Raw genomic sequence first — 24445 nt, forward strand, 5'->3', positions numbered from 1 at the left:
AGTCAAACTGCCGGTTTCAGCTCTCACAGTCTGCACCTTTAACTTTCACTTTCTCTTTGCGGAAGACAGATGTCGTGCGACTGCAACTCTTATGCAAAACAGTTTGAGTAGTAAAAAGTAAAATCGCCCACTGCAATACCAAAACTACAAACCACTAAGAATAAGTAATTTTTTTCCCCTCAGGTTTGGTTGAAGCGTCTGGTGGAAATCAACAGCTCAGATTGTTCAAATATTTCCCTCGATGTGCAAATCAAAAATCGCAAAGTGAGAAATATCAGATGACAGCACTTTATTTTGAGTGAGAAAGTCTTATATTTGATCAAAGTTAGCTGGATGGAAATCATTTGACAGAAGGAAGTATACGGGCCGATTGTTGTTTTTCTACAGGACGACTGTTAATACACTTTCAGCTGAGATATCTGTTGATAGTCTGGTCCAAAGAGAGCAGCAGGGACGGCTCCTCCACTCCACTGTAAGACACAAGAGAAATCACAATTCACATCTTACCCCCTAACCCTAACCAGGACCTCAGGAATGAGGTTTTGCTTCATAAGGGCCGGGCCTTGTTCCCAATTAGGTCCTGACAAGATAAGTATTTACACTGGAGTGGGCCCTAAAGAGGAAACAAAAACTAGAATACACACTTACCTGAGGATGTAGGTAACACAGAGGATGCAGAGAGGCTGGTACGAGCGGAACCTGGACTTGGAGGCTCGGACACTGGGGATGACGGCGCAGTGACTCTCCACCCAGACGTAACCTCCACCTCTCACCAGCATCCTGTACTGACCGCTCACCGACTGACTCTTAAAACACACTGCGGAGGGACAGAGACACAAGTCAAATCAGGCGTGCAACGTGTCTGTGGGGTTTTTTGTTTTGTTTGTGTGCGTCACTACTCACAGTTCAGATGATTCTTGGTCAGACAGTCTGTGTCCAGTGTGTGACAGAGATCGTAAATGGAACGGCCGAGCAGCTCGACAGGACTGTAGCCTAAAAGCAAAGTCACTCTGCACAAACACAAAACCACAAAGCAGTATGAATCTATTCCACTGGATACTGGTTTATAAACTAGTCTAACGATTCAAATTCAGTCTCTTTTACTTATTCAGCAGCAGTCGTAAGTCTAAAATTTAAAACAGGGAAGGTAAAAGATACACAAAGAGGCAGCCCTAGTTCTGAATGTTTTTTCTTTGTTTGAATTACACTTGAAAATCTAGTTTGTCGCTTGAGGGACATTAAACCGACTTATTTGACTCTTTGCATCATATATTCAGTGACTGCTTGTTTAAGCTCCTCAGTGAAGCCACAGTATGTAATGTTTACAGTTTACTGAGAGAACATTCAACCTCTATACTCCATATTCTTGAAGGCTCCAAAAAGACCATTCGATGAAAATATTATAGATGTTTATGTTCATCACATTTCAACTTCCTTACAATAATACCTTAATACTGTATGTAACTTGTAGTGATCAGTTATTAGTAATTAATGAAAGCTGGGACAGATTAGACATTTACTTTCCACACCAGGAAAAAGTCTAAAATGTCTGTGGAATCCTCTGAGCTGCAGAGAGTCTGCTAAGGTTTGCATCGGCCTGTAAAACCTGCAGAAAAAATATATGTGCAGCACAGATGCCAAATAAAAGGTGACAAGCGTCGTGAGATTTATCATTTTCAAAGAATTTCAAATTAATTACATTATGTGGAAAATGGCACCTCCTCCTTAACAAGACATGCAGTTTTTAAGATATTATTACATCAATACTAAAGACTGCCCATTTAAATAAATACTTAAATGCTTGTATATAGTGTAGATGTGTCCGTGTGAACATTTGTGTGAATCACCTCTGGTCACAGTGCGTGAACCTCATGTCCATGCTGTGCTGGCTGGTGAAGGTGTGTGAGCTGAGGAGTGTGTGTGACAGGGGCAGAGGTTGGCAGGTGAGCAGCAGGCAGGACCCCGCGGAGGGAGCTGAACACACCCTCACTCGACCCTGACAGTGCAGAACCTAGAAAACCACACAGTTTTATTTAGGAATCAGACGATAAAGACCATCAGATACGATTTGTGATGTTCAAGAGTCTCAGGGAGAGGGAAATAAGGGGAAAGTCTTTTGTGGCAGTTTCTCACCAACCTTCCACGTCGCTGATTTGAGGTTGGTGCTTCTTCCTCTTTGGGTCAGAGTGCTTTTTATCCTCAGGACAAAGGTCCTCGTGGCACCGCACCAAACTCCCTCTAAAAAACAGGCAATTTACAGAGCTATACAATTTAAATCTGCAAAAAATAACACTCTTGATCACACACACACACACACACACCCACCCAACATCCCACCCACCCACACACCCACACCCACACACACCCACACACACACCTGACATCCGCTGTAGATTAAATCTGATTTCTTCGTGGTCAGAGGGGTGAGTAAAGTCGAAAATATTGTGTCCCATCAACTCAGTCTGTCAGAAAACATGAAGTACACGTTAATCTTTAAATCCAGATTCCTAAATGTAAACCAGAGCAACATTCACATAGATACATACAAATGTTTTTATAGGTGCCTGTGTGTGTGTGTGTGTGTGTGTGTGTGTGTGTGTGTGTGTGTGTGTGTGTGTGTGTGTGTGTGTGTGTGTGTACCTGTGTCAAGCCCATGTATTTGCTGACATTGTCTGACAGGTAGACCATGTCCCCCTCAGAGGATAAAACCATCAGAAACCCCTCCAGGGTGCTCAGATGCAGTTGTGTCTCCCCCGAGGCTTCCTCCGTGGCTTCCTCCGTCTCTTTCTCCCCACCATCTTGTCCTCCGTCACACACTTCCTCTCCACCTTCCAACACGTCTCCATATTTTACACTCTGACTGGTCTCTGCCTCTGTCGCAAAGTTCACTGAGGGTCAGGGACAGAAGATAAAAGAAATGGAGGGATTTTGATGATTCTGCTGTGAACATTTTGTTCATTTCATGGGAAATGTTTCTGTTCTGTTCTACAGTGGGTTCGTATTTATGGGGAACTGTGCACAAAGGATGTGGTGTGTGTGCGTGTGTAGTCCAGGTGCTATTACACATGTTACACCGCTTACATCAACAACCTGATGTTATTCACCCAGTGGAAAATATCTGGTTTATCCAAAGCAGAAGTTCTGCATAGAAGCATTGTTACTAAAGCAGATATTCAAAACATTGTTTTTTGTTAGGATGTTTATTTACTAAACTTTTTGTATGCATAATTAAAAGCACAATGGTTTTTGGTTGGTATTGTATGAGGGATGGTGTTAAATGTCCGTGATGACTTGTGTTACCTTTGAGCAGTGCGTGCATGCGTATGTAGCTGAGGGTGAGGCGGATGACAGAGGGCTTGTCCAGGTTGGATCGGACCGAGGGTTGGAGAGGCAGCAGCCGAGATAAATCTCTAAACACCTCCGACTCCACTTGACGTCTCTTTCTGGCCGCCTCACGGCTGATCACCCTGCACACAGGTATATATATAACAACAATAATTATAATAATAATAATAATAATAATAATAATAAACTTTATCTAATTAGCACCTTTCAAAATACAGTTGCAAGGTGCTTTACATCAAAACTTTAAAATGTAAGGCAAACAATAGGAAACAGTAAAAAAATATATATATATATATATATATTAGGCTTAAGTGAGCTACAATAAACCACTACATACCACATGTTATTATATGAATATAGTGAGACTGTGACACTGTATGGGCTGATTAAGGAATTGTTATGATCCCAGTTAGAATTATGAATTCACCTTTCATTGCACAACTTAAAATACTAAATGTACTTTAGACGTATCATTTTTTTGATACAGTTATTACAAATGATTTAATGACCTTCCAAAGTGAAAATTGGAGAAATGGCGGTAAACTAAATGTATTTACTTGATGACTTATTACCACAAAGGTACTTTAAGTAAGAATTTCGTTATGTCAAAACCCACATTTCTGTACTTTTTCAGATTTTTTACTGTGCATTTTTTTTAGTTTCTCAGGCATATCTCCAAAATCTCAACTTTGCAGGAACTTGGATGAGTCATATTTCAGATTGATGACACAGTGACTTTTTGAGAATTTCTCAACATGTACGGAAGAATATTATGCTTCAGTAAGGAAACTCCATTTTATGGTTATTGTCATGTTTTAAAAAACATTATGCTGCTGAGTTATATTTTTTTAAAGATTTTCATGTAGAGTTTTACTTTTTTCAATAGGTTGTTTAATTCTTCGATCTATAAGGATTTGAATAGTTATTCCACTGCAGACGAACTAGTTGGGGAGACGAGCACCGCACTGTGGTTATCGTTTAAGTTCAAGTATATACGCCCAGTGTGGTTACACTGTCTTTGGCCTCACCACCTCAGTCACACACCAAACCAGCATAGTAACAGGTCAATTAAACATGCACTCGAACATATTTTCAAAAAAACACACAGTTGAAGATGATTTTAAAAATATCCATGCACACGAAGCTTTTACCTTCTCTTCTCCTTGTCGGCCGTCATCGTGTCCAACAGGCGCCTCTATCCAGTGTCATGGTGAACCTTGGCTCAGGAGATAAAAAAAGATGGTGGCAGCAGGAGTTCACAGCACGGCGGGGAACCTCGCCACTCCAGTTTGCACCATCACAGGCAGTGTAATTAATCAGAGAGGCAATTAGTGGCGCCAAATGTCACGAGGCAAGTGGTCCCCCGCAGCAGAGATGACTTAATCAGACTCAGCAAGTGTCTCCTCTCCCTCCTCTGCATGTGCATCACCTACAGGCCTCCAGAACCGAGCTCACTGATAGGTCAGCTGGCCAGGAAAAGCATCATCCTCCCCCTCCACTTCCTCCTCTCCACCCTCTACTCTATTCTTCTTCTTCTTCTCTTGCACAAACTTTCAAGCATCCCACAGACGACCGAGGATGGATAAAAAGCAAAATACGACAAAAAGAGGCAGGAAGAGAAGACACGGAGAGGTGTGAGGGTGATGTAGACAGCTCAGTGTTTTATTGGAATCAGACCAGACAGGACTAGCCTGGCTGTTGCACTACATTTTGGCACAGAGTAAGATAGAAGTGTGACCAGGAACAGCCCTACCCCTGGGTGCACGAAGCTTCACTACACACCGACTCTACTGCACACAGAGCAAACCCGCTCGCCTTCAGACCACTGTACAGTACATGCGACAACAGTCCTTCTCTGTGTGTGTGCGTGTGTGTGTGTGTTTGTTTGTAAGGAAGAGAGTGAGAAGAAGAAGGGAGGAGGCGAAGGAGGGAGTCTGCATGTGGTGATTTGTGTCTTGTGTTTGAAATGAGAGGTAATTCAGCTGCTGGTTCTCCACATTTCTTTTTCACCCGGCTGTAACAGACCTATAATAGTATAGTTATAGTATTTTACACAAAGGTTTCCTCCAAATACACTTTACAATAATAATAATAATAATAATAATAATAATAATAATATAAAAGAGAGAGAGAGAGAGAGAGAGAGAGCGATAAGAAAGAAAAGCCATTCTTGAAAAAAGCAAAAGTCAGAAAAGCAGGTAGTTTAGGCTGAGTGACAGCTGCTATTGGTGGGAAAGGGGAATTGGTGCTTCTGAGGAGACGTGGAAGGAAAGTGGGGGGCTGAAAACACTGATTGTAACTATAGGAACAGAAATGCTGAAGACAAAAAGTCATACATCAACAAAGAAAACAAAAAAAATATCCACGCATTCACCCACAAAAAATGTACATTCACGAGAAATAATAATAATAAAACCGCCCACAGGCCGGCACATTCTCGCCGGCAGGAGGGGAGGTGGACTCTGAAACTAGCAGATGCATGAAACAGCTGAAAAAACGGGGCTTTTTCACTGCTACACAGGCCACCTGTAACACTCTGCTCCACATAATTAGTTCAATAGCCTGTAACTCGTAAAGCTCGACATTCACTTTGTACACACGAGAGAGGATGAGAGCGATCGATCATACAACAAATCCGACAACAACAACCAAAAAAATAACATTTCGAGAACAAACAAAAAAAAGAAAGACAAAAATAACACTTGAACAAACAAAACCATAAAATATATAGATAGTCAGGGTATTGCACAAAGGGTATTTGGCCCTAACCGGTCCACATTAAGGACAATAATAACACAGGTAGGGTGCTTGTCCATGCGCCACGACTCTCCTTTACTAGCAGACGATACCAACACGATACAGCCACTCGACACAGGCTATATACAGGCCTCTGCACCCGGCACCTAGAGTCCACATTTATACAGGTGCTGGGGAGAGAAGCAGTGTCAGTGTGTAGATTTGTGTGTGTGTGTGTGTGTTTGGTTGTCTAAGCATATGCAGTGAGTCTGCAGGTATGTGCGAGCGTGTAAAAACTTGGGATTGTAGTGTGTATGTGTGATTATGTGCTAAACGTGTGCACATGGGAATGTGTGTAAGAGCATGTGCAGGTGTGTGTGTGTGTGTGTGTGTGTGTGTGTGTGTGTGTGTGTGTGTGTGTGTGTAGTCATATTCATATTCATAATAAACCCAGGCAACAAGGACAACACAATGCAAGTAAAGAATATTCCAAAAGTAACAACAACCAATAGCTTAAAAATAAAGGAGTGATTGCACGTGTGTGTGTGTGTGTGTGTGTGTGTGTGTGTGTGTGTGTTTTGTAAAGGGATCTGTGGTTCTACACATGTATGAGTGTCTGCATGTGTGCGTGTAAATGCGTGCTGGGTTTAATGTTTCTGGTTCAGTGTGTGCGTGTTTGCGTGTGTGTGTGTGTGTGTGTGTGTGTGTGTTAGGTCTGTGTCTCCTCGGGGGCGCAGTAGGAGAAGTCCTTGAACTCCTCCTGGTTAATCTGTCGGATGATGGCCTCGTCCGTGGGCGTCAACACGGGGTCCTCCTTAGTGAAGTCCTGGTCGAAGTTATTCACATCTCGCTTGGTCTTCTGCAGAGCGCACACACACACAAAGAAAAGAATGACTTCAGAGAAAGAAACTTCACTATAATCTAGTGCTATGAGAGTAATATTATAGCGACACCTTCTGGCCATTCAGACTTACTGCCTTGTTTGTATGTGACGTTCATACAGTCAGCTCAGTGTGTGGTTAGTGAATACAGATTCTACAGCAGTGGATCCAACCCAAAATATCGCATTAGTTTTCTTTGGGCTCATAAGATGATACAAACTTTTGAATCATTGTATTTTTATTCATTAGTTTATTTTGCTTTCTTCTAAGCTAAACCTTTGCATTTTCTAATGCAATACTGGATTGTTTTAACTCTTCAGTATCAGTGGGTGTGGTTTGAAACTCTCCAGTATTAGATGATACCAGTGATGAGTTTAACGCCACATATCATGATTTAGTTTAAGGAAAATTATTTAATATCACAAGCAAAAACTTTGTCTTAATACAAATCGTTGTGGTTGTACTTTGGCTAAACAAAAAAGTATGATTTATCACTGGAGTTTGTTTTTCTTTCCACAAGAGAACCTTATTTTACAGTGACGTGCAGAGCGGAATGACCTTGCGGCAGGAAACAACAACTTTTGGATTTCTGGAGATTTTTCAACAGTCTGCTCCATTTTTTTTAAAGTAAAACAAAATCAGTAAGAACCAAAAACAAATGCAGGAAACACTCTTGCATATGGGAACTAAATTAAGACATTAAGTCACAGCAGATGTCCACAGTTACTGTTTCCTTTAGATTTACAGCTTTGAAGGGATGTCAGTGTGTGTAATAATATGTGTGTGTTACTTACGATTCTGGGTTTAAAGGGCGGTTTGACTTTTCTCTGCTCCAGCAGCAGCCAGTCGATCTCTCTGAAGAAGGGGTGGGTCTTGATGGCCTCCTCGCAGCCCTGGCTCACCACGCAGCCCAGACGCTTGGCCGGGTTCTTGGTCATGAACTACACACAAACACACGACACACAATCTTGACTCTGAGATTTTCTGCTGTCTGAAAAGCAGGCCCTTTAAAAAAAAAAAAAGGACGTTTCCAGCTGATGTTTCATGCATAAAACAACGAGGACAGAAACAGAAGGATAAGGGTTGAGCAAAAAGCATTTTGCTGCTAATAATAGAGCGGAGGCATTAATGGCTCTGTGAATGCTACAAACAAAGAGGTGTAGTGGCAGAGTGATGAAACAGGTCAGCGGAGGGCTGCTGTTATTTAACGCCGCTGAAAGCTGCGTCGCATTTGTTCCGCTGTCTGTTCACCGCCGTGAGAGCACTTTGTGATCTGCTGTGGTTTTTATGATGGCATTATTATTTTAACCTCTCTGACTGACTTTTTTTTTTTATTCTCCTCAGTATCACAGAGAAGTGCACGTCTGTTTTACGTGCACTTTGAATGAGTCTGATTTGAGCAGGTGGTGAGAAAAACATGAATGACTGTGTGATAACAATGATCACAAGAATATTAATGTGATAAACACCTACTTGCATGATGGAAACACTTTTTCATAGAGACTTTTCAGATTATACAAACATCTATTTCATAATGCAGCGTGGTGATATGCAGGTGAAACGCTGTTTAGGTTAAAACCTGCCTGAAAAACATGCTGGTTAAAGATCCAAGTCTACATACAGCGATTGTATCATCAGCGTTTTACATCAAAATCTCAGTCACACATATGTGAATGTATCAGCGGTTGAATAAAACATTTGCTTCCTGTGGTGAAGCAAATCTGCAGCGTGGCTTCGCATGCGGTTCAACTTTGGTGAACTTTGACCTGTGATATTCGCCTGCATTGTGTGACCGTGCCATACCGCATGGCACCAACTGGAGCTATATGCAACTTAAACATCTACAAACTGCCAGTTTGCAATGAAACTCTGCCCAGTTTTGACTTTTTCTAAACATAAATGATCACTGAAAGATCTCCTCACAGCAGATTATATTTTGGGGTGTTTAGTAATGAGAAGTGTCAACAAACTGTAACAAAACCCCCAAACAAGTCACAAATACAAGGTCTGATCAACTTAATTGAACTAAATTAAACTTTTCTTCAGTTTATCACAGACGCCTTAAAGCAGGGACTAGCCTCGAGGAGATGAGATTCACTCTTGAAGAGATTTTAACAGCGCTTAAAGAAAACATTAAAATGAGGTGTGTCTGAGAGATGAGCCGTACCGCTCGGAGGATGGAGACGGCCTCTTTGCTGAGCCACACAGGGTACAGGACGTCGTCGTGGAGAATCGACTCGAACAAGTCGTCTTCGTTATCGGCTTCGAACGGAGGCTGCCCGGCCATCATTTCATACATCAGCACGCCCAGGGCCCACCAGTCCACAGACGCTCCGTACTCCAGCTCCTGCAGGATCTGAATTCAACAACATGACAGAGTTTAACGTGAAGGACGGACGGGATTTGAACCAACTAACATACAACTGTCTAACAGACTATAGGACTATCATTGTCTGTTGCATTTTCACAGGATAGATTCTTCAGGTGGTGCAGAGGGTAAAACAGGGAAACAGCTAACCTGCCTCTTTCAAAATAGCAGAAATCCACCTCTAAAACCCATTGATCTTAACGTTGAGTCTGCTGGTTGCCTAATGACGACAGAAATAGTCCCTGTAAAACCTCTGTAAAAAAGAGACAGAGTTTCTTTACACTCTGTTTTTTTTTCTTATAAGGAGACAAAGAAGACAAACGAGGTGCTACATGTTCATAAAAGAGTTTCATAGGTGTTGTTTGGCTGATTTAAATCTTTGGAGAGAGCATTGCTGTCTCTAAGAGCTTTTGTCAAGTCGAATAAAAATTACTTAAGGGTGGATAACAGGGTTATCGCTGCTCGGAGACAAATCATTTTCAAAATAAAGCCTGCAGTACTTGAGTTTCTTAAATTAGCAACCATCCCACCACAGTACAGTTGAGACCACGATATATAAAACCAGCATCTTGAGGACAATGTCATGATCTGAGGGCTGAGTTCGGCTCACCTCGGGCGCAATGTAGTCCGGCGTGCCACAGAAGGTGGTGGTGGTCACTCCGTTCATGATGCCCTCTTTGCACATGCCGAAGTCTGCCAGCTTACAGTGTCCCTCTGCATCCAGCAGGATGTTATCCAGCTTCAGATCCCTACGAGAGACACAGAGAGAGGGAGAGAATTAGCACCATCTGGTTTCCACAGCAGTCGGGCTTGCTGAGAAAAGTGAGCATGCGTTGCAAAAAAAAACCCACATGAGAATCACCACCTAATGCATGTGTGAATCATGTTGTCATGCACCTTCTGGTATGTTCCTTATATACTGAGCCATTTATAAACTTCACTCATCGGCTCTCTGGCTTTTCCTGGCTTTTAGACAGAACATGAATATTTTAAAGAGTCTAGTAGATATTTCTGGTTCAAAGTGTTTTTTTTATCATGAAAATAAAGGAGGTGCTGGGGGTATTTACCTGTAGATGACACCATTACGGTGCAGGAACATGAGGGCTGAGGTGACTTCAGCGGCGTAGAAACGAGAGCGAGGCTCATCAAACTTCCTGGATCGCTGAATCTGGAACATCAGGTCTCCTCCGTTCACGTATTCCATCACAAAGAACAAACGGTCCTGCAGACAGAGGAAGACAAACAGGCGTGAGACTGAGAAAACAAACATTAGCCATCAAATACGTGCGTGTGTGTGTGTGTGTGTGTGCTGTCTGGCCTTCCTACCCGTGTCTGGAAGCAGCAGTAGAGCTGGGTGAGGTAGGGGTGTCGGCGGGCAAGGGCTAGGATGCGCTTCTCGGTCATGGTGCAGTCAACGTCGTCGTCCTGCAGGATCACGTCCTTCTTCAAAACTTTGACGGCGAAGACCTCCTCCGTCCCCTTCAGCTCCGCCAACATCACCTGAGAGGGAGAGACCACAGCGAGGAGGAGGAGGAGGAGGAAGGAAATAGAGAAAGAGGAAGAAAGCAGATCACAGAAGTTTAAGACTTTAACCTTTAACTCCACATTATTATAAATCTTATATCTCAGCTTTTACCTCATAAAATTTAACATTGAATGATTTATATATTGTCATAATTTAAACATGATAATTCAAATCACATTTAAATACCAAAATCTCTTGTTTGTTATTATTTTTTTACTGAAAAAGTAACAAAAAGTCAAAAAAAGAATTTGTATTGGTGTGTTTGGACAAACATTCTTTGAAATGTAAAAACAGCCTCTGCCTCATCATATAATGTACATATGACTGGTGTATTGAGGTCCTTGATATTCCCTGACATTACCAGATACTGAATGTGGTGTTAAAAGAATAATAGTGACATAATTATAAAGAACAGTAATCGTACAAACATCCCCCTAAAACGCCTCCTCTGAGCTGCCGTACCTTGCCGAAACTGCCTTTGCCGAGAACCTTGATGAAGTTGAAGTCCTTGAGGGTCCTCCTCTGACTCTGTCCGTTCTCCCTGCCCGCGGAGGACGAGGAGGAAGAGGAGTTGGTGGAGGAGGAGGATGAGGAGGAGGAGTGTTGGGGTCCCTGCTGGTCAAGCGACAGCACGTCCTGCAGGCGATCTAACTCTGCCAAGTCTGTGGGTGTCATCGGAAGAGAGGATCAGTGAGAACAGGCTGCTGCCCTTTTTCCTGTCACCGTTCAGCTCGTCGTACAACAAGAGAGACGTTTCCCATTATTTGTTAACAATTAGTTTTCAATAACCTTTTGAAATGAATGATCATATTCTGGGATGACTCTCTTAAAGTTTCTCTGGCAAGGTGGATTAAATAGCAGCTGTAACCTGTGTCATCGTAGTTTGGTTCGATAAGATAAAAATGGGAATCCTTCCACAGAGAGAAAGTTCACTTTTATTTCTCAGCTTAAAAAGTGTGAGAACAAGATGACTCAGTAACAAATGGTGGTGGGTGGCGGGGGATCATTGTTACTGTAGGTAAATCAGGGTTAGACTTATATCTAAAGGGACAATAACATATTCAAGTACTCAAAAGGAGCAACAATATTATTACTGAAAATAAAATGACTGGCTCTCACTGGTAAAATTAACACAGTAAAACCACATGATGCTCAGAATGTATCTCAGAGGGCTTTGAAATATCTTCATGTTTGTGTAAAAGTGTTTTTTGATGATGATGTGTGTGCGTGTGTTTGTGTTGTGTTACCCTGCTGTGAGGGGGAGGTGGGGACAGCTGGCTGGCTGAAGCTGTTCTCGGTCTGAGAGAGCTCAGGAGGAGACTGGGGAGGGTCCTGCCCTGGAGTCAACTGGAGAGAGAAGGAGACAACATGGCCTTTCATTTGGGGTTCACCTCTTAAAACCTGTATCATCATGCGCCGCAGAGTTTAATCTCGGGTTCTCAGTTCGAGCATGAAGAAAAAACAAGAAGAAGCTAATAACATATTTCTAAAAAGAACCAATGCCCTTCCAAATGCAGAATCAAACTTCAGAGGTACAGCTCTTTATTGTTCTGGTTGGTGCAGCATCACAGTGAGAATGATTCATTACCTTCCTCCTGCGCTGCGCGGTATTCGAGATCTTGTCAGGCGTGACTCCCAGGTCAGCCAGGACCTTAGCGATTCCTCTGGCGTCCACGCCGCAGTTAGGAGCTACATTTTTCTCACACCGCCTGTGCACATTCATCTTACACACTGCAAAACAGCAAAAACACATGAAAAGGTTCAGGCTCATTTATTTTTAAAAGGTGACTTTTTAAAGAAGAGGAAAATGTATCCAAGGTATCAAAGTTCATTGTTAATGCAGAAGACACCATCTCTGGATGCTATGACCGCAACTTTATTTACTCTCTTTACTTATTTTCATTACCAATAATAGATTTCTCACATGGACTAAAAATGTCAGAAAAAAAGAGAATTCACTATAATCTGAAAGTCAAGGCGGCATCTTCAAGTTCAAAAGCCGATTTAAATTTAATTTAACAGGATAAAATCAGAGAAAAGAAAAGAGAAGCAGCTTATTTATAAAGCTGGAGGTTCGTGGAACAACAAATATTTGACATTTTAGTGATTTGATGAAACGATCAATCGATTTTCAGGATTATTAAAGTATTATTCTGGTTTATTTCTCTCTATTGGGTTGCAATAACTTTTCATTCGCCATCTTCGTTGTAGAGATTCAGGGACAGGCAGACTCGCATAAAATATTTGTAATAGTTATGCTGAAGGAGTTAAATCATCCATGGACACGTTGAATTCACCAAGACTGGAATCAACCTTTCCTTCTGCACCGACTGTACGAACAACACCAATTTCCTGAGGTACATCGTCCTGTTTGATTTAGCTTCTTGTCTGTTTACTCCAGTTCAAATAAATACAGTCGACCACCACAGAGAAATGACTCATCCTCATAACAGTCCGTGGCATAATCCAACATTGTTTTTTAGCTTTTGGAATTTCCTCAGACGACAGTGAATCTGCAGTGAAAGTTGGCCTCCCACATGTAAACAAACCGGTGTGTGAGAATGAATATGCAGGGGGGGGGGATTAGGTCAGCCGGCAAGTTGCCCTGGATGTAGATCCCTATAGATCGGCATAATGACTGTGTTGACTGCGAAATGATTCATGAACAAAGCATTTTTATTCAGTAAGCTGTAGACGGCTTCCACTGTTGGCACCGATATGTGTTGTTTTGTGTGAGTCCTTCCCTGAGTCCCTGAATGATTCTGATAATCGATTCATCCTTTCATTGAGCTAAAATGTGCAATATTTGCTCACCAACTTCGCACACAAACAAATCTTCCTCTGCAAAGATATAATGTGTGTGTCATTGAAACAATTGTGTTTTTGTTGACAGCTTTTGACTTTAATTATCTGGACACATAAGCTTTGTTATCAGGTTTCCCTGCAAAATTCCCAGCTGTGCCTGAACTCACCTTTGCACTGCAGGCCCTGCCTCATGAGGCCCCAGAGCAGGGAGCCACAGTGGTCACAGAACGTGGGGACTTTGTAGTTGTGGATACTGAACTTATGGGGCATGTTAACACTGAACCGCTGTGAACCCACCTACAGAGGGAGACGCACACACAGACACACACACACACACACACAAAAACACAGCCATACATGTGGTAAATCATCAGAATCTGAATTATTATACACAAAAGACCTTTATGATTGAGTTTGTATGTGTCTATAGGTAGGTAAGTGTGTGTAATTGCATGTAAATGTGTGTGTGTGTGTGTGTGTGTGTGTGTGTGTGTGTGTGTGTGTGTGTGTGTGTGTGTGTGTGTGTGTGTGTGTGTGTGTGTGTGTGTGTGTGTGTGTGTGTGTGTGTGTACCTCCTCTGGTGTGTCCTCCTGCTTCTTCATCCCAGCACACTTGGTGATGATGAGCTCATGGCAGCGCTTGTGAACGACACACGTGCACACTGGAAGTACAGAGTCAAAACTTTAATCAACACATTTGTGTTTATGAAACATCTGATAGAGATTTAAATTTGATGTTCACATGATTCTGATGTAATACGGTTGCACTTATTGATGCACTGGTCCAAAGCTGACCTTATTAAAGGTGTTGGGTATTCGCCAAATGTGACTCATCCACTTTAAATGTCAATATGAAAATGTAACAATGGAATTTTTATCATTTTATACTCCTGAGTAAAATTTCCACAACCATTCATGTCTGTTGTTCTATGTAGATAAGCAGCACAACTTCCTGCATCTGCACTGAACGATGAAGAATCATTCAATTTGATTGAGCAGCAATACAGGACAGGTAAGTAACACTATGATGGTTTTTAAGATGGAGAAAACTGATCCTGAGCATTTTAAATACCACTAATACATCATGTGGATGTTGGTGTGATGCAGGTCATAAACTCTCTGGGTGATGGCGGGTTTTGACCAAATCACAGCTGTCATTCAGCAGCACGGAATGCCTCTTGTGTTGTCAGGATTAAATTATAAATGATATGCAACATGTTACTTGAGAAATTGGAACCCGCCACAGAAAGGTACTCACCCTGACACTGGTATCCCTGCTTCCCCAGGACGCCCCTATCGGATCACACACACAGAGGAGTCAGCGTTTCAGCCGGGGTGGTTAAAAAAAACACAACAGCAGGTAAGTTTGTGTGAGTGTCCTACCAGATAAAATCTCTGCAATGTGAGCAGTAGGTTGGCTGTCTCAGGTAGGTGGCCATGAACTTGTGTCCATTGACTTGATGGACACGTCTTCGGACGGCGCCCTGTCGTCGGCGGGGACCGATCCTCTCTCGGAACACTCGCTCCTCATTGTCATTGGTACCTGAGGCTGTGGAGTGAACAGACGGGAAAAGATCATCAATAAAAATGTCAAAGCATTTGTTCGTTTCAGATGACACATCCACCCTCTACGGATGTTTTCTTATGGCCATCGATTTTATTTCCTGAGACGGTTTGTACAAATAAGGACCATTTGCATCATGTTGCTCAAGACGTTTGATCATTCAACGGCCTCTCATCTTCCTATTCCCCCTCCCTCCTTCTTTCTCACACCTACCAGAGGCCTATGCATACATAGATGTGATTGCGTGCTATTTATACTTTGGTGTGTGGGCACTAAAACGAAGGACATCATATTAAAATACTCCTCCTCAGTGAGCACCATCCATCCAGCCGTTCCCTTCACTTCCTCTCCGCATCTCCCCACAAAGATAAATGCTTTCCGAGGGTAACCTTAAGACAAGAGAACCACCTACACTCTCACTCCCACACACACTCCTCTCTGCGCTCCTGTCCTAGTTTGCCGTTCTCTCACTCTCCCTCCATCTCTCTCCTGGGTGCGTTATAGATGTGGTTACCGCTGAGTCTCACCAGAGTTCGATTACAGACAGGCTTTCTAGGGAACCTGTGTGTATGTGTGTGTGTGTGTGTGAGAGAGTGGGAGTGTATGTGAGTGGAAGTGTGTGTTTTTGTGTATCTGATGATGGTGTTGGTGAGGGGGTGGTGGGGGGGGGGGGGGGGCTAAACAGGCCATTACTGGGATCACTTTGTTTTACATAATACATCATCCATCTGTCCAGGACAGACACACATCACACAGACACACACACACACACTACACACATGTACTAACACACACGCACACACAGAGGCATGCTGACAAGGAGGGCTGATGAGACGTAACAACAGTTAAGAGTGATCGCCGTGGAGACAGACGTACTCTGGACCCACTGAATGACCACCTGGGAGTCCAGCAAACACACACACACACACACACACACACACACACACACGAGCAGACTGAGGATTCGATCAGACACAAACATGTAAAAAAAACAGCGGAGGAAATGCTGAACTACAGATGGTGGCATAAACAAATATGACTTGAAAATGAATAACAATACAACTGTGGCAGGAACCCATCTGCTTCTGAAATAATGAATAAGAATCTATTGAGTTCGAGGATAAATATAACAAATATGTTATCTAAAATATTGCACTGTACTCATTTCATTACTCATTGCACTACAATGTGCAATTAAGTGGTTCCTCAAATTGCAAATATCTTTGTAGAAATCAAACCGGTTGTAACATTTAGAGGAAGAAGAAAAGTTGCAGCAGAAGTTGAAGTAACAGTTGAAGCCGTTCCTAAAATATCATGTATGACTGTAGACACATTTATGAAAAACATTTTTAAGACTGAAGACAAATTGAAAACAGAAAAGTTTACATTTTCTGAAGAGAACCGAAGTGTGCTCACGTCACTTCCACTAAACATGTCCCGTTAAAACATTTGAAATGTGACAATGCTGACTGTGCGGATCTATGAAGTTGAAGCTGCAGTGGTTTCTCAAATACTATTTAGGATTATAGGTACATTTGTATTTTGTACAACAATTTATCAATGTGTGTTTGGTTGTCTGCCTGTCTGGTACTTACATATTCATCCGATTGATAAATAAGCATTGAAAAAAAACTAAAGCTTAATTTTTCTCAAAACGCTTCTCAAAAGTGAAAATGTGATGCTCTGTCTTGTCAGACACAGCAGTGAGTCAAATATCTTTGGGTTGGTTGAACAAAACAAGTCACAGTTTTTTTTCTTCATGTTTTAAAGACCAAACAATACATAGATTAATCAATAAAAATAATCAGCAGATTAATCAAACAAAAAGCTCTAAAAGCTGCGGTGGCACTCAGTAGAGCGCGTCTGCCAAGCCCCACAGTTCCCTGAAATTCACTGTCGCTGCACCAAATTTCACACACTCATAGATATCAGTCCCCTAAATGTGTGTGATAATTGTTTTACCAAGATCCATTTATTATTTCCAGGGAAATTGGTAGAAATGTCAGAAAATGCCCTGTCTCCTAATGTTAAAGAAAGAGAAAGCAAAGATCCTGAATCTGCCATTTTTGTCTAGATCTGTACCCATAATGGGTTATTTCTTGGCCCATGCCCCCTCCCTTCCACCAAGTTTCAGTGCAGTAGTTTTTGCGTAATCCTGTGACAACCCAAAAAACAAACCAACACACAAATAAACAGAGAGTGGCAAAAACAAAACCTCCTTGGCAGAGGTCATAACAAGCCTTTTGTTCCTTTTCTTAAAAAAAGCTTTTACCAAAAATGTTGGGCTGGTAATTTTAAGTGTTGTCGTGGTTATATTTTAAGTGTTATGTGGAATGTTGCTTCACACAAGGAACCGAAAAAGGATTAGAAGAAAACTGCAACACAGGGGGTGAGGCTGCAGATGGTCCAAATAGGTCAGATTAATATTTGCTTCCTGAGACCAACAGATGCAGAAGGATGGAGAGGACAGAGGAGAGGAGAAGAAAATAAAGGAGTCTTTCCGTCGTCTGAAACTGCAGAGAACAGATTGCAGCAGGGGAAAAAAATAAACCTGCTAAAAATACCACCTCTACTTCTAGTTCTCGCCCTGTATCTCTGCATCCCCTACTTCTCTCCATCCGTCCTATCAGCGTGTACACACACACACACACACACACACACACACACACACACACACACACACACACACACACACACACACACACACACACACACACACACACACACACACACACACACACACACACACACACACACACACAAGCCGTTTATTTTTATCAGCATACATTAACATGACGAGCACTCAAGCCAGCTGAACTCAGAGAGGAAGTTCAGGAGTGGGCGGAGAGAGGGTCCAGAGGTCACAACAGAGGGTCCAATCATCGATGAGGAGGGCAAGACAAGGGTCTGTGTGTGTGTGTGTGTGTGTGTGTGTGTGTGTGTGTGTGTGTTGTGTGTGTGTGTGTGTGTGTGTGTGTGTGTGTGTGTGTGTGTGTGTGTGTGTGTAATCCGTGGCTCAATCTAACCTACTATTTTAAGAACCTACTCCCTCTCTCTTCACTCTCCACGGCTGCCTTTATCCTCCTTTATACAGAGGAACTGTTCACCTTTATACTGCGGCATCCTCTCCAGCACAGTCACTTCCACCACACACGCATATACATGTATATAAATGCAAATTTCACTGGAAAGCAGAGAGTTGCTTCTATTTATAACCGGGCGTGAACGTACACAGGTGCAGGCGAAAATCACTCTTATCCAGCAGCAGGTGAGTGAGCGTACGTGAGCGAGCGCATCGACTAATTGAGGAAGGCACTGTGGGCGTTTCCATGTTTAATCACTTGAAACAAATGGAGGAGATGGAAAAAGAGCGAGAGAGAGAGAGAGAGAGAGAGAGAGAGAGAGAGAGAGATGAATTCTGTTTAGCGACTTTCTAAGAAAACAGGACGGCCTCGGGCTTCATGTTTGGCCTCTTTTCACAGTAATCGTTCCATCACACCCTGTGACCTCGAGTTTCACTGCAGCAAAGTGGCAACAACAGCAGAGGATTTAAACTTATAGTCACATTTTATATACAAAACATAAAACGGGCTAGAAGCTCTGCAGATCGTTTGAAATTGTTCACTCGTGATCCAACAGAGGGCGCTCACTATCAGCTTGACCTATTGCATTTATCAGTAACGTAAAGCCCCTTTTCCACTGATCAAAAAACCCACTCACACCTGCTATCATCTGACTTTTGTCTGCACTTGGAATGGGTACCGCGGGCATTCACTCCCAGGACAAATGCCTCTGCAGTAGACACAGGTTTTTATCTGCTCCAGCTCTGATAAACAGTGATGGAAACGCAACACTCGGGTGAACGCACTAACTTTGACAAGACAGCGAAGTGAGAGTTGTTGGTGCGTTCGTGACGCACCAGGGAAAAAACAGAAAGGCAAATTCCTCTACTGGCAATGGGAATGGAGTCAATGGGAATGGAGTCAATGGGAATGGAGTCAATGGGAATGGAGTCAACCTGCGTTTATCTGCTAATTTTGGTGTAAAAGTCAGTAATGTTATGTTGTTTCACTACAAAAATGCTAGCACAAAGCGACAGCCCTAATATAATCACATAACTTTTAACTCATCCCACATCTGTACAAAACCATCATGAAACTAGATATTCTTTTCTGTGTTAAATACCTTTCTTTTTCCCTCTGTGTGTGTTTACAGCAGGACAGTATGCGTAGTGTGTCGAGGTGGTCTCACCCTCTGTGGAGGATCCGGACAGGTCAATGACCACATACACCTTCCCCTCGGGTTCCAAGTCAATCTGTGCAGACAGAGAAAGAGAAACACAAAGTGAACCAGTGAGAAATAACACAGCTGAACAGTGAGTGCTGCAGGGGAGGGAGGGAGGGAGGGAGAGGGAGATAGGGAGGGAGGGGGGACTTTCCTTTACAAAACAAACACACCCGTGCACATGGAAGAGGTCATCGTCTTCACCAGCATCACACGCCCCCCCCCAGCACTTGTACCATTATCAGCATCAAAATCGACTTTATCACTGTTTTCATTTCTGACCTCAACATCCTCATCCACACAGTTAACATTTCCTCCAGGTATTAATGTGTGTAACTGTATATTCATGCATTATCTGCAGAAGATCTTATAATAGGGGGTTTTCATTTACACCTCATGTTTATAACGTTTCCGGTTATCTTGGCTCTGCCCTTGTGACTCCATCTCAATGTGCAGATCAGGTGGGCGAAGCTGGTAGACTCCTCAGCAGACATGACAAAGGGACGATGAGAAGTGATGCTGCTGCATAGGCTCAACTTTGTCATAGAAATTTGCTCTCACATTCGGGTTGTAATGCATTTTTGCATCAGCATTTAATATTTTCTTTCTTATCCAGATAAACAAATACTCACTGAATGTTAATATCACACATTAATTGGGCTCACAGACATCATTTCAACCATCAAGTTACTTCTCCAAGCAAGGTTACACAAAAACAACTGAACGGATTTCGACGAAACTTGGTGGAATCCAAGAATTTTCTATGTTCACTTTCTTTAAGATTGCGAGATGGGATGTTTCATGCGTGGATCTTGATGAAAAAAATCAGGCCTATTTAGAGGACTGATATGAGATTAGGAAATCTGGTGCAGCTTGATTGGATTTAGGGCCTTGGCAGAGGGATGCACTTTACTGAGTGCTGTTCTAGTTTGAAATGTTTTCTGATGTTTTATAAACCAAAAGAATCGACTGATTAATCAAGGGAAATAGTTGTAACCCTTAATACATAGTACTGGCCCATTTCAAGCACTGGTACAGAGTGAGGGACCTGGTCTATTGGTTGAAAGACCAATAGACCATGGTCAGGAAACATTGAACTTGTGGTCAGACTTGCCTGTTACTATTCTACTATTCTAATCTTCTACAACTTCTGAATACAACTTTATTTCAATACAACATATTTTTTCATGATTACAAATGAGAAATAATGAATTAATCCACCTATTCAATGCACGCTGCAATCACTTAATCACTATATTTAAAACTGGTCCATTTCTCCTGAGTCCTTTCCTGTTCTGTTCTGGAGAATCCTGACAACAGAGGGTGTTCAAGAGAAGCCAATTCTCATATAGTTAAATAAGGTGTAACACTACTTTTGCATATTATCCTAGTTAATATTATGCTGCTATATTAACAGTGGAGACATTAAACGGGTTCATGCTCTGCAAAATGCATTTTTAAATTTGTCTTAAAGTGCTGGTAAATCAGTCAAATCCCTCCTCAACAGAGTCAAATCATTTTCCTAGACAAAATGTTCTGATGCTGTGAAACGCTTGAAGCCAATATTACATGTTGGACATAGTAATGCTCGTGGAGTCTGATCCAAACCTCATATTTTTAGATCAGTGTCAACACACTGCAAAATGCTAAGAATTAATATCTTGTGCCGCACTCAGAGGGACGTTCAGAGTTGCCAAAACCCAGACGAGTTGCTGGAGGAAGAAGACTGCAGGGGAAGCAAAGCTGCTGAGAGAAGTAATGATGTCACTACAAGATATTCGCTACGTGTGTTATAATCCATTAATCCTCTACATACAGTAGGCTACATAGTATGAATTATATAGAGCTGATATAAATGGATTTATCAAAACAACAGCTGATTAAATCGCCAACCTTTTTAATATATCTTTATTACTCACTATGTTCTTCATATTTATATTAGCAAACAGCTTGAATTACAAGTCAAACTGAGCGCCGATCGGTTTGTGTGAGCAGGTGTCATCAAAAAGGATTCTGGGTATTTCATATTCACGGGACAAAAAAGAAATGTTCCTGCTCAAACACTAATAGATAAGCAAACATGGGACACACACACAAAGTTATTCAACAAATAGTGACCTCACCCACCCCCCCCCACCCCACCCCACCGCCCGACATTATACATGCAATTACGGAGATTAGCGAGAGTGCAACAGAGAGCACCAGAGACGGCCGACAACAGGAAGAGAGAGACAGGAGAGAGACAGTGCAAGAGAGAGTGAGAAAGAGAGGTTTAAATCCTTAGTTAAGCTCTGGGACAGCAGCAGATCCTCTTATGCAACAGTCAGACTCACACACAGGCAGCAACACACAAACACACACACACACACACACACACACACACACACATATACGCTTCCATGCATCGCTGAATGACGAGACACAAAGACTGAACACAAACAAATATCTATAGCATAGAATAATGACAGAAAACACCACACAGTGAATTAAACAAATACTATGGACATATCCTATCATTTACATCTGATATTGATTTGTATTTTCCCTTAAAAATTTGGTAAAATGTTACCTGATGTATTTTTTAATTTGTGGTGCATTAAACTAAACCCTACAGTTGGCAGCCAATGATCGGAAGGAGGAAGGTGTTAATTTCATTCGTTATTACTATTTTGATGACTGAAATATTATTTGAATAGTTTCTAAGTCATTGAAAATGGTAAAAACTCCTCAAATGAGAGGTTTTGCTGCTTTACTTTTCATTATAAACTGAATATCTTTATGTTTCTGACTTTTGACAACACGTCAGTTGTTATAATAGCATTTTTATTTCTATCTATCATTGACTGATAATCCAAAATGATTAATCGTAAAAACAAACAACACATTAGACAAAGAAAATTATCATTTGTTGCAACTCTGAGGTCAAGGAATCTATCTCAAGTGAAAAAATGTAGTTCTTGTATCAGTATGCAGTACTGTCATCCTTTTGTATAACACGTAACAACTGCATGGGGTTTGTGACCTATAAGCGCCATTCAATTCTTGATGTCTACCCTTGAAAATGTTGTGCTAATCCCCAAATGTAACCTCTTGCGTAACGGTCGCATCTCAGCGAGGATTTCCGCTGAAAGATGGACTGAGAGTGATTTTTCAAACAGAGCGGAGCAAATGGACGGCACCGTCATTGACTCAGTGCTCGGCTCCTGAGGTGGCACGGCAGCCAAAAAAAATGGCAGCATTGTTACATCACCTGTCGCTGGCCAGTTGAGCTGGGAAGTGCCTTCAATATCATTTTTCCGAATCAATACGGATAACTATGACATGGATATGGGTTTTTCGAGATTATTTAAGACCAAGCCAGTGTTTGATATCATACCAATTAGTCTGAAATAAACAGGCCTTTGACGTTTCTCTTGAATTCAATTCAAGACAGACTTAAAATTCTCTTCTGCATGATTTCAGATGCATGGGTTGAATATGTAAGGTAGATTCGCTGAGTACTAATCAAAGGTGAGTTACACCCTAATACCAACGCTCTCACTCCAAAATGCTACACTAGATTAAAGTCTTCCTATGGCCAGTGTAGCATTAGCTGCTTTGAGACAAGCACTGGTGTCCCGACATTTACCTGAAATTTTCCAGAGGGGCTGTGGGTAAGAACGCAAATGTCAGTTGTTGCAGACATTTTCTGGGACTTTTCCTATTGTTATAACTAAAATATAAAATAAAACATAAAAATATAATATATATGCAGTTATATGAAATAAAAAAATAAAAATAGACAAGACAAAAATGGGATAAATTTGGGTGCAAGGTGAAATTTAAATCAAGGAAATCGCAACATACAATGCAATTATATGAAGTCTTAAGACTGGTAAAACTTATTAACATTGTTGATTATTTTGTTGCCTAATTGTTTAGGCAATTAAATGGTTGTATATTAAACGAAACACAGTTTTAACGTCATTTTCTTGTCAACCCGACGAATCGATTAATCGTTTCAGCGCCACTAAAATGACCTATACCCCTGTTAAGTGAATTGAAACGTGGCTCAGCCTTCACCTGCCATGTACAGACACGCACACGCACTGAGCACCCCCCGCCCTGACAACGAACGATGGGAGGAGAGAGAGAGCTGGAGAATCTAGTTCCCCTCATTAAGCTTGTTAGTCCAATTAGGACACTGATACAGCAAGGGAGACAGATAACTTCACAAACCTTCTCTCACACACAACCAGTTAGAGTGTGTGTGTGTGTGTGTGTGTGTGTGTGTGTGTGTGTGTGTGTGTGTGTGTGTGTGTGTGTGTGTAAGTGAGAGAGAGAGAGAATGTCTGGGGATTTTCGAATCGACTTCAGAGGGAGGTTAATGTTAAACACACATACAAGCTTAACTCTCTTGCATTCCCTCCATTGCCACACATACAAACAGGCCCCAAACACACTCACACGAGTGCTAGAATTAAAAAAAAGACACACACAGACACACGCACACACCATATGCAGTAGCACAGAGAAGCACTCAACCAAGCAGACAGGGCACTCAAAGCTTGCATTATATCAATACTGTGGCGCTAACCCCCTCCCACTCTCTGTCCATCTAGCTCGCTATCTCTGTCCAACCAGACAGCTCTCTCCGTCTCTCTCAGGAGCGTTTAGTCTCAGTGACAGCCTCCCACATCCATCTGTCAAATAACAAATTTCGGCTTGGAGAGAGCTCGACCGCAATTGCACAATAACAGGCGCGCGTGTTCTCCTTGCTAGCAGTCAGCAACTCGAGCTTGCCCACTTGCACGCGCGCACGCACGCACGCACACACGCACGCACACACACACACACAGACGGGAGGCCCATGCTGAGTGAGACGGCGTGAGAGTCATGCATCTTTAATGTAACATCACAGACGGCTAATAATGTAAGAGAAGCTGAGCTGTGTGGGGG

General features: G+C 42.1%; 2 protein-coding genes across 3 annotated transcripts in view; both read right to left on the minus strand.

Annotated features, from left to right (window-relative positions):
* Positions 1-274: 274 nt before the first annotated feature.
* On the minus strand, positions 275-4869 carry epas1a (endothelial PAS domain protein 1a). Its single transcript, XM_035146101.2, has 9 exons — positions 4497-4869; positions 3301-3467; positions 2641-2888; positions 2378-2462; positions 2138-2238; positions 1848-2011; positions 904-1010; positions 649-817; positions 275-470 (listed from the first exon to the last, which is right to left on the minus strand). The coding sequence occupies exons 1-9, from the start codon at positions 4520-4522 to the stop codon at positions 407-409; spliced, it is 1131 nt and encodes a 376-aa protein (XP_035001992.2). The 5' UTR covers positions 4523-4869; the 3' UTR covers positions 275-406.
* A 117-nt stretch (positions 4870-4986) lies between these two features.
* Positions 4987-24445, minus strand: part of prkcea (protein kinase C, epsilon a) — a 28950-nt gene continuing 9491 nt past the window's right edge. The window contains exons 2-15 of one of the 2 annotated variants that reach the window (XM_035146099.2): positions 19409-19538; positions 15043-15208; positions 14918-14952; positions 14233-14321; positions 13828-13957; positions 12444-12586; positions 12103-12202; positions 11318-11517; positions 10657-10830; positions 10398-10552; positions 9941-10079; positions 9130-9318; positions 7757-7903; positions 4987-6940 (exon numbers count right to left, since the gene is read on the minus strand). In XM_035146099.2, coding sequence (XP_035001990.2) covers positions 6791-6940; positions 7757-7903; positions 9130-9318; positions 9941-10079; positions 10398-10552; positions 10657-10830; positions 11318-11517; positions 12103-12202; positions 12444-12586; positions 13828-13957; positions 14233-14321; positions 14918-14952; positions 15043-15208; positions 19409-19538 — 1947 coding nt within the window. In that variant the 3' untranslated portion in view covers positions 4987-6790. The remainder of the gene's footprint in view (positions 6941-7756; positions 7904-9129; positions 9319-9940; positions 10080-10397; positions 10553-10656; positions 10831-11317; positions 11518-12102; positions 12203-12443; positions 12587-13827; positions 13958-14232; positions 14322-14917; positions 14953-15042; positions 15209-19408; positions 19539-24445) is intronic. The other variant, XM_035146100.2, reaches the window with a different exon arrangement.

The sequence above is a fragment of the Hippoglossus stenolepis genome, chromosome 21 (assembly GCF_022539355.2).
Source record: "Hippoglossus stenolepis isolate QCI-W04-F060 chromosome 21, HSTE1.2, whole genome shotgun sequence".
Lineage (NCBI taxonomy): Eukaryota > Metazoa > Chordata > Actinopteri > Pleuronectiformes > Pleuronectidae > Hippoglossus > Hippoglossus stenolepis.

What these genes read in the sequence shown, in the direction of transcription:
- epas1a (XM_035146101.2), bottom strand. Translation starts at nt 4,522, where the DNA reads ATGACGGCCGACAAGGAGAAGAGAAG. An exon ending in TAATCTACAGCGGATGTCAG is followed by an intron (nt 2,239 to 2,377) that starts GTGTGTGTGTGG and finishes CCTGTTTTTTAG; the next exon opens with AGGGAGTTTGGTGCGGTGCC. An exon ending in TCAAATCAGCGACGTGGAAG is followed by an intron (nt 2,012 to 2,137) that starts GTTGGTGAGAAA and finishes GTGGTTTTCTAG; the next exon opens with GTTCTGCACTGTCAGGGTCG.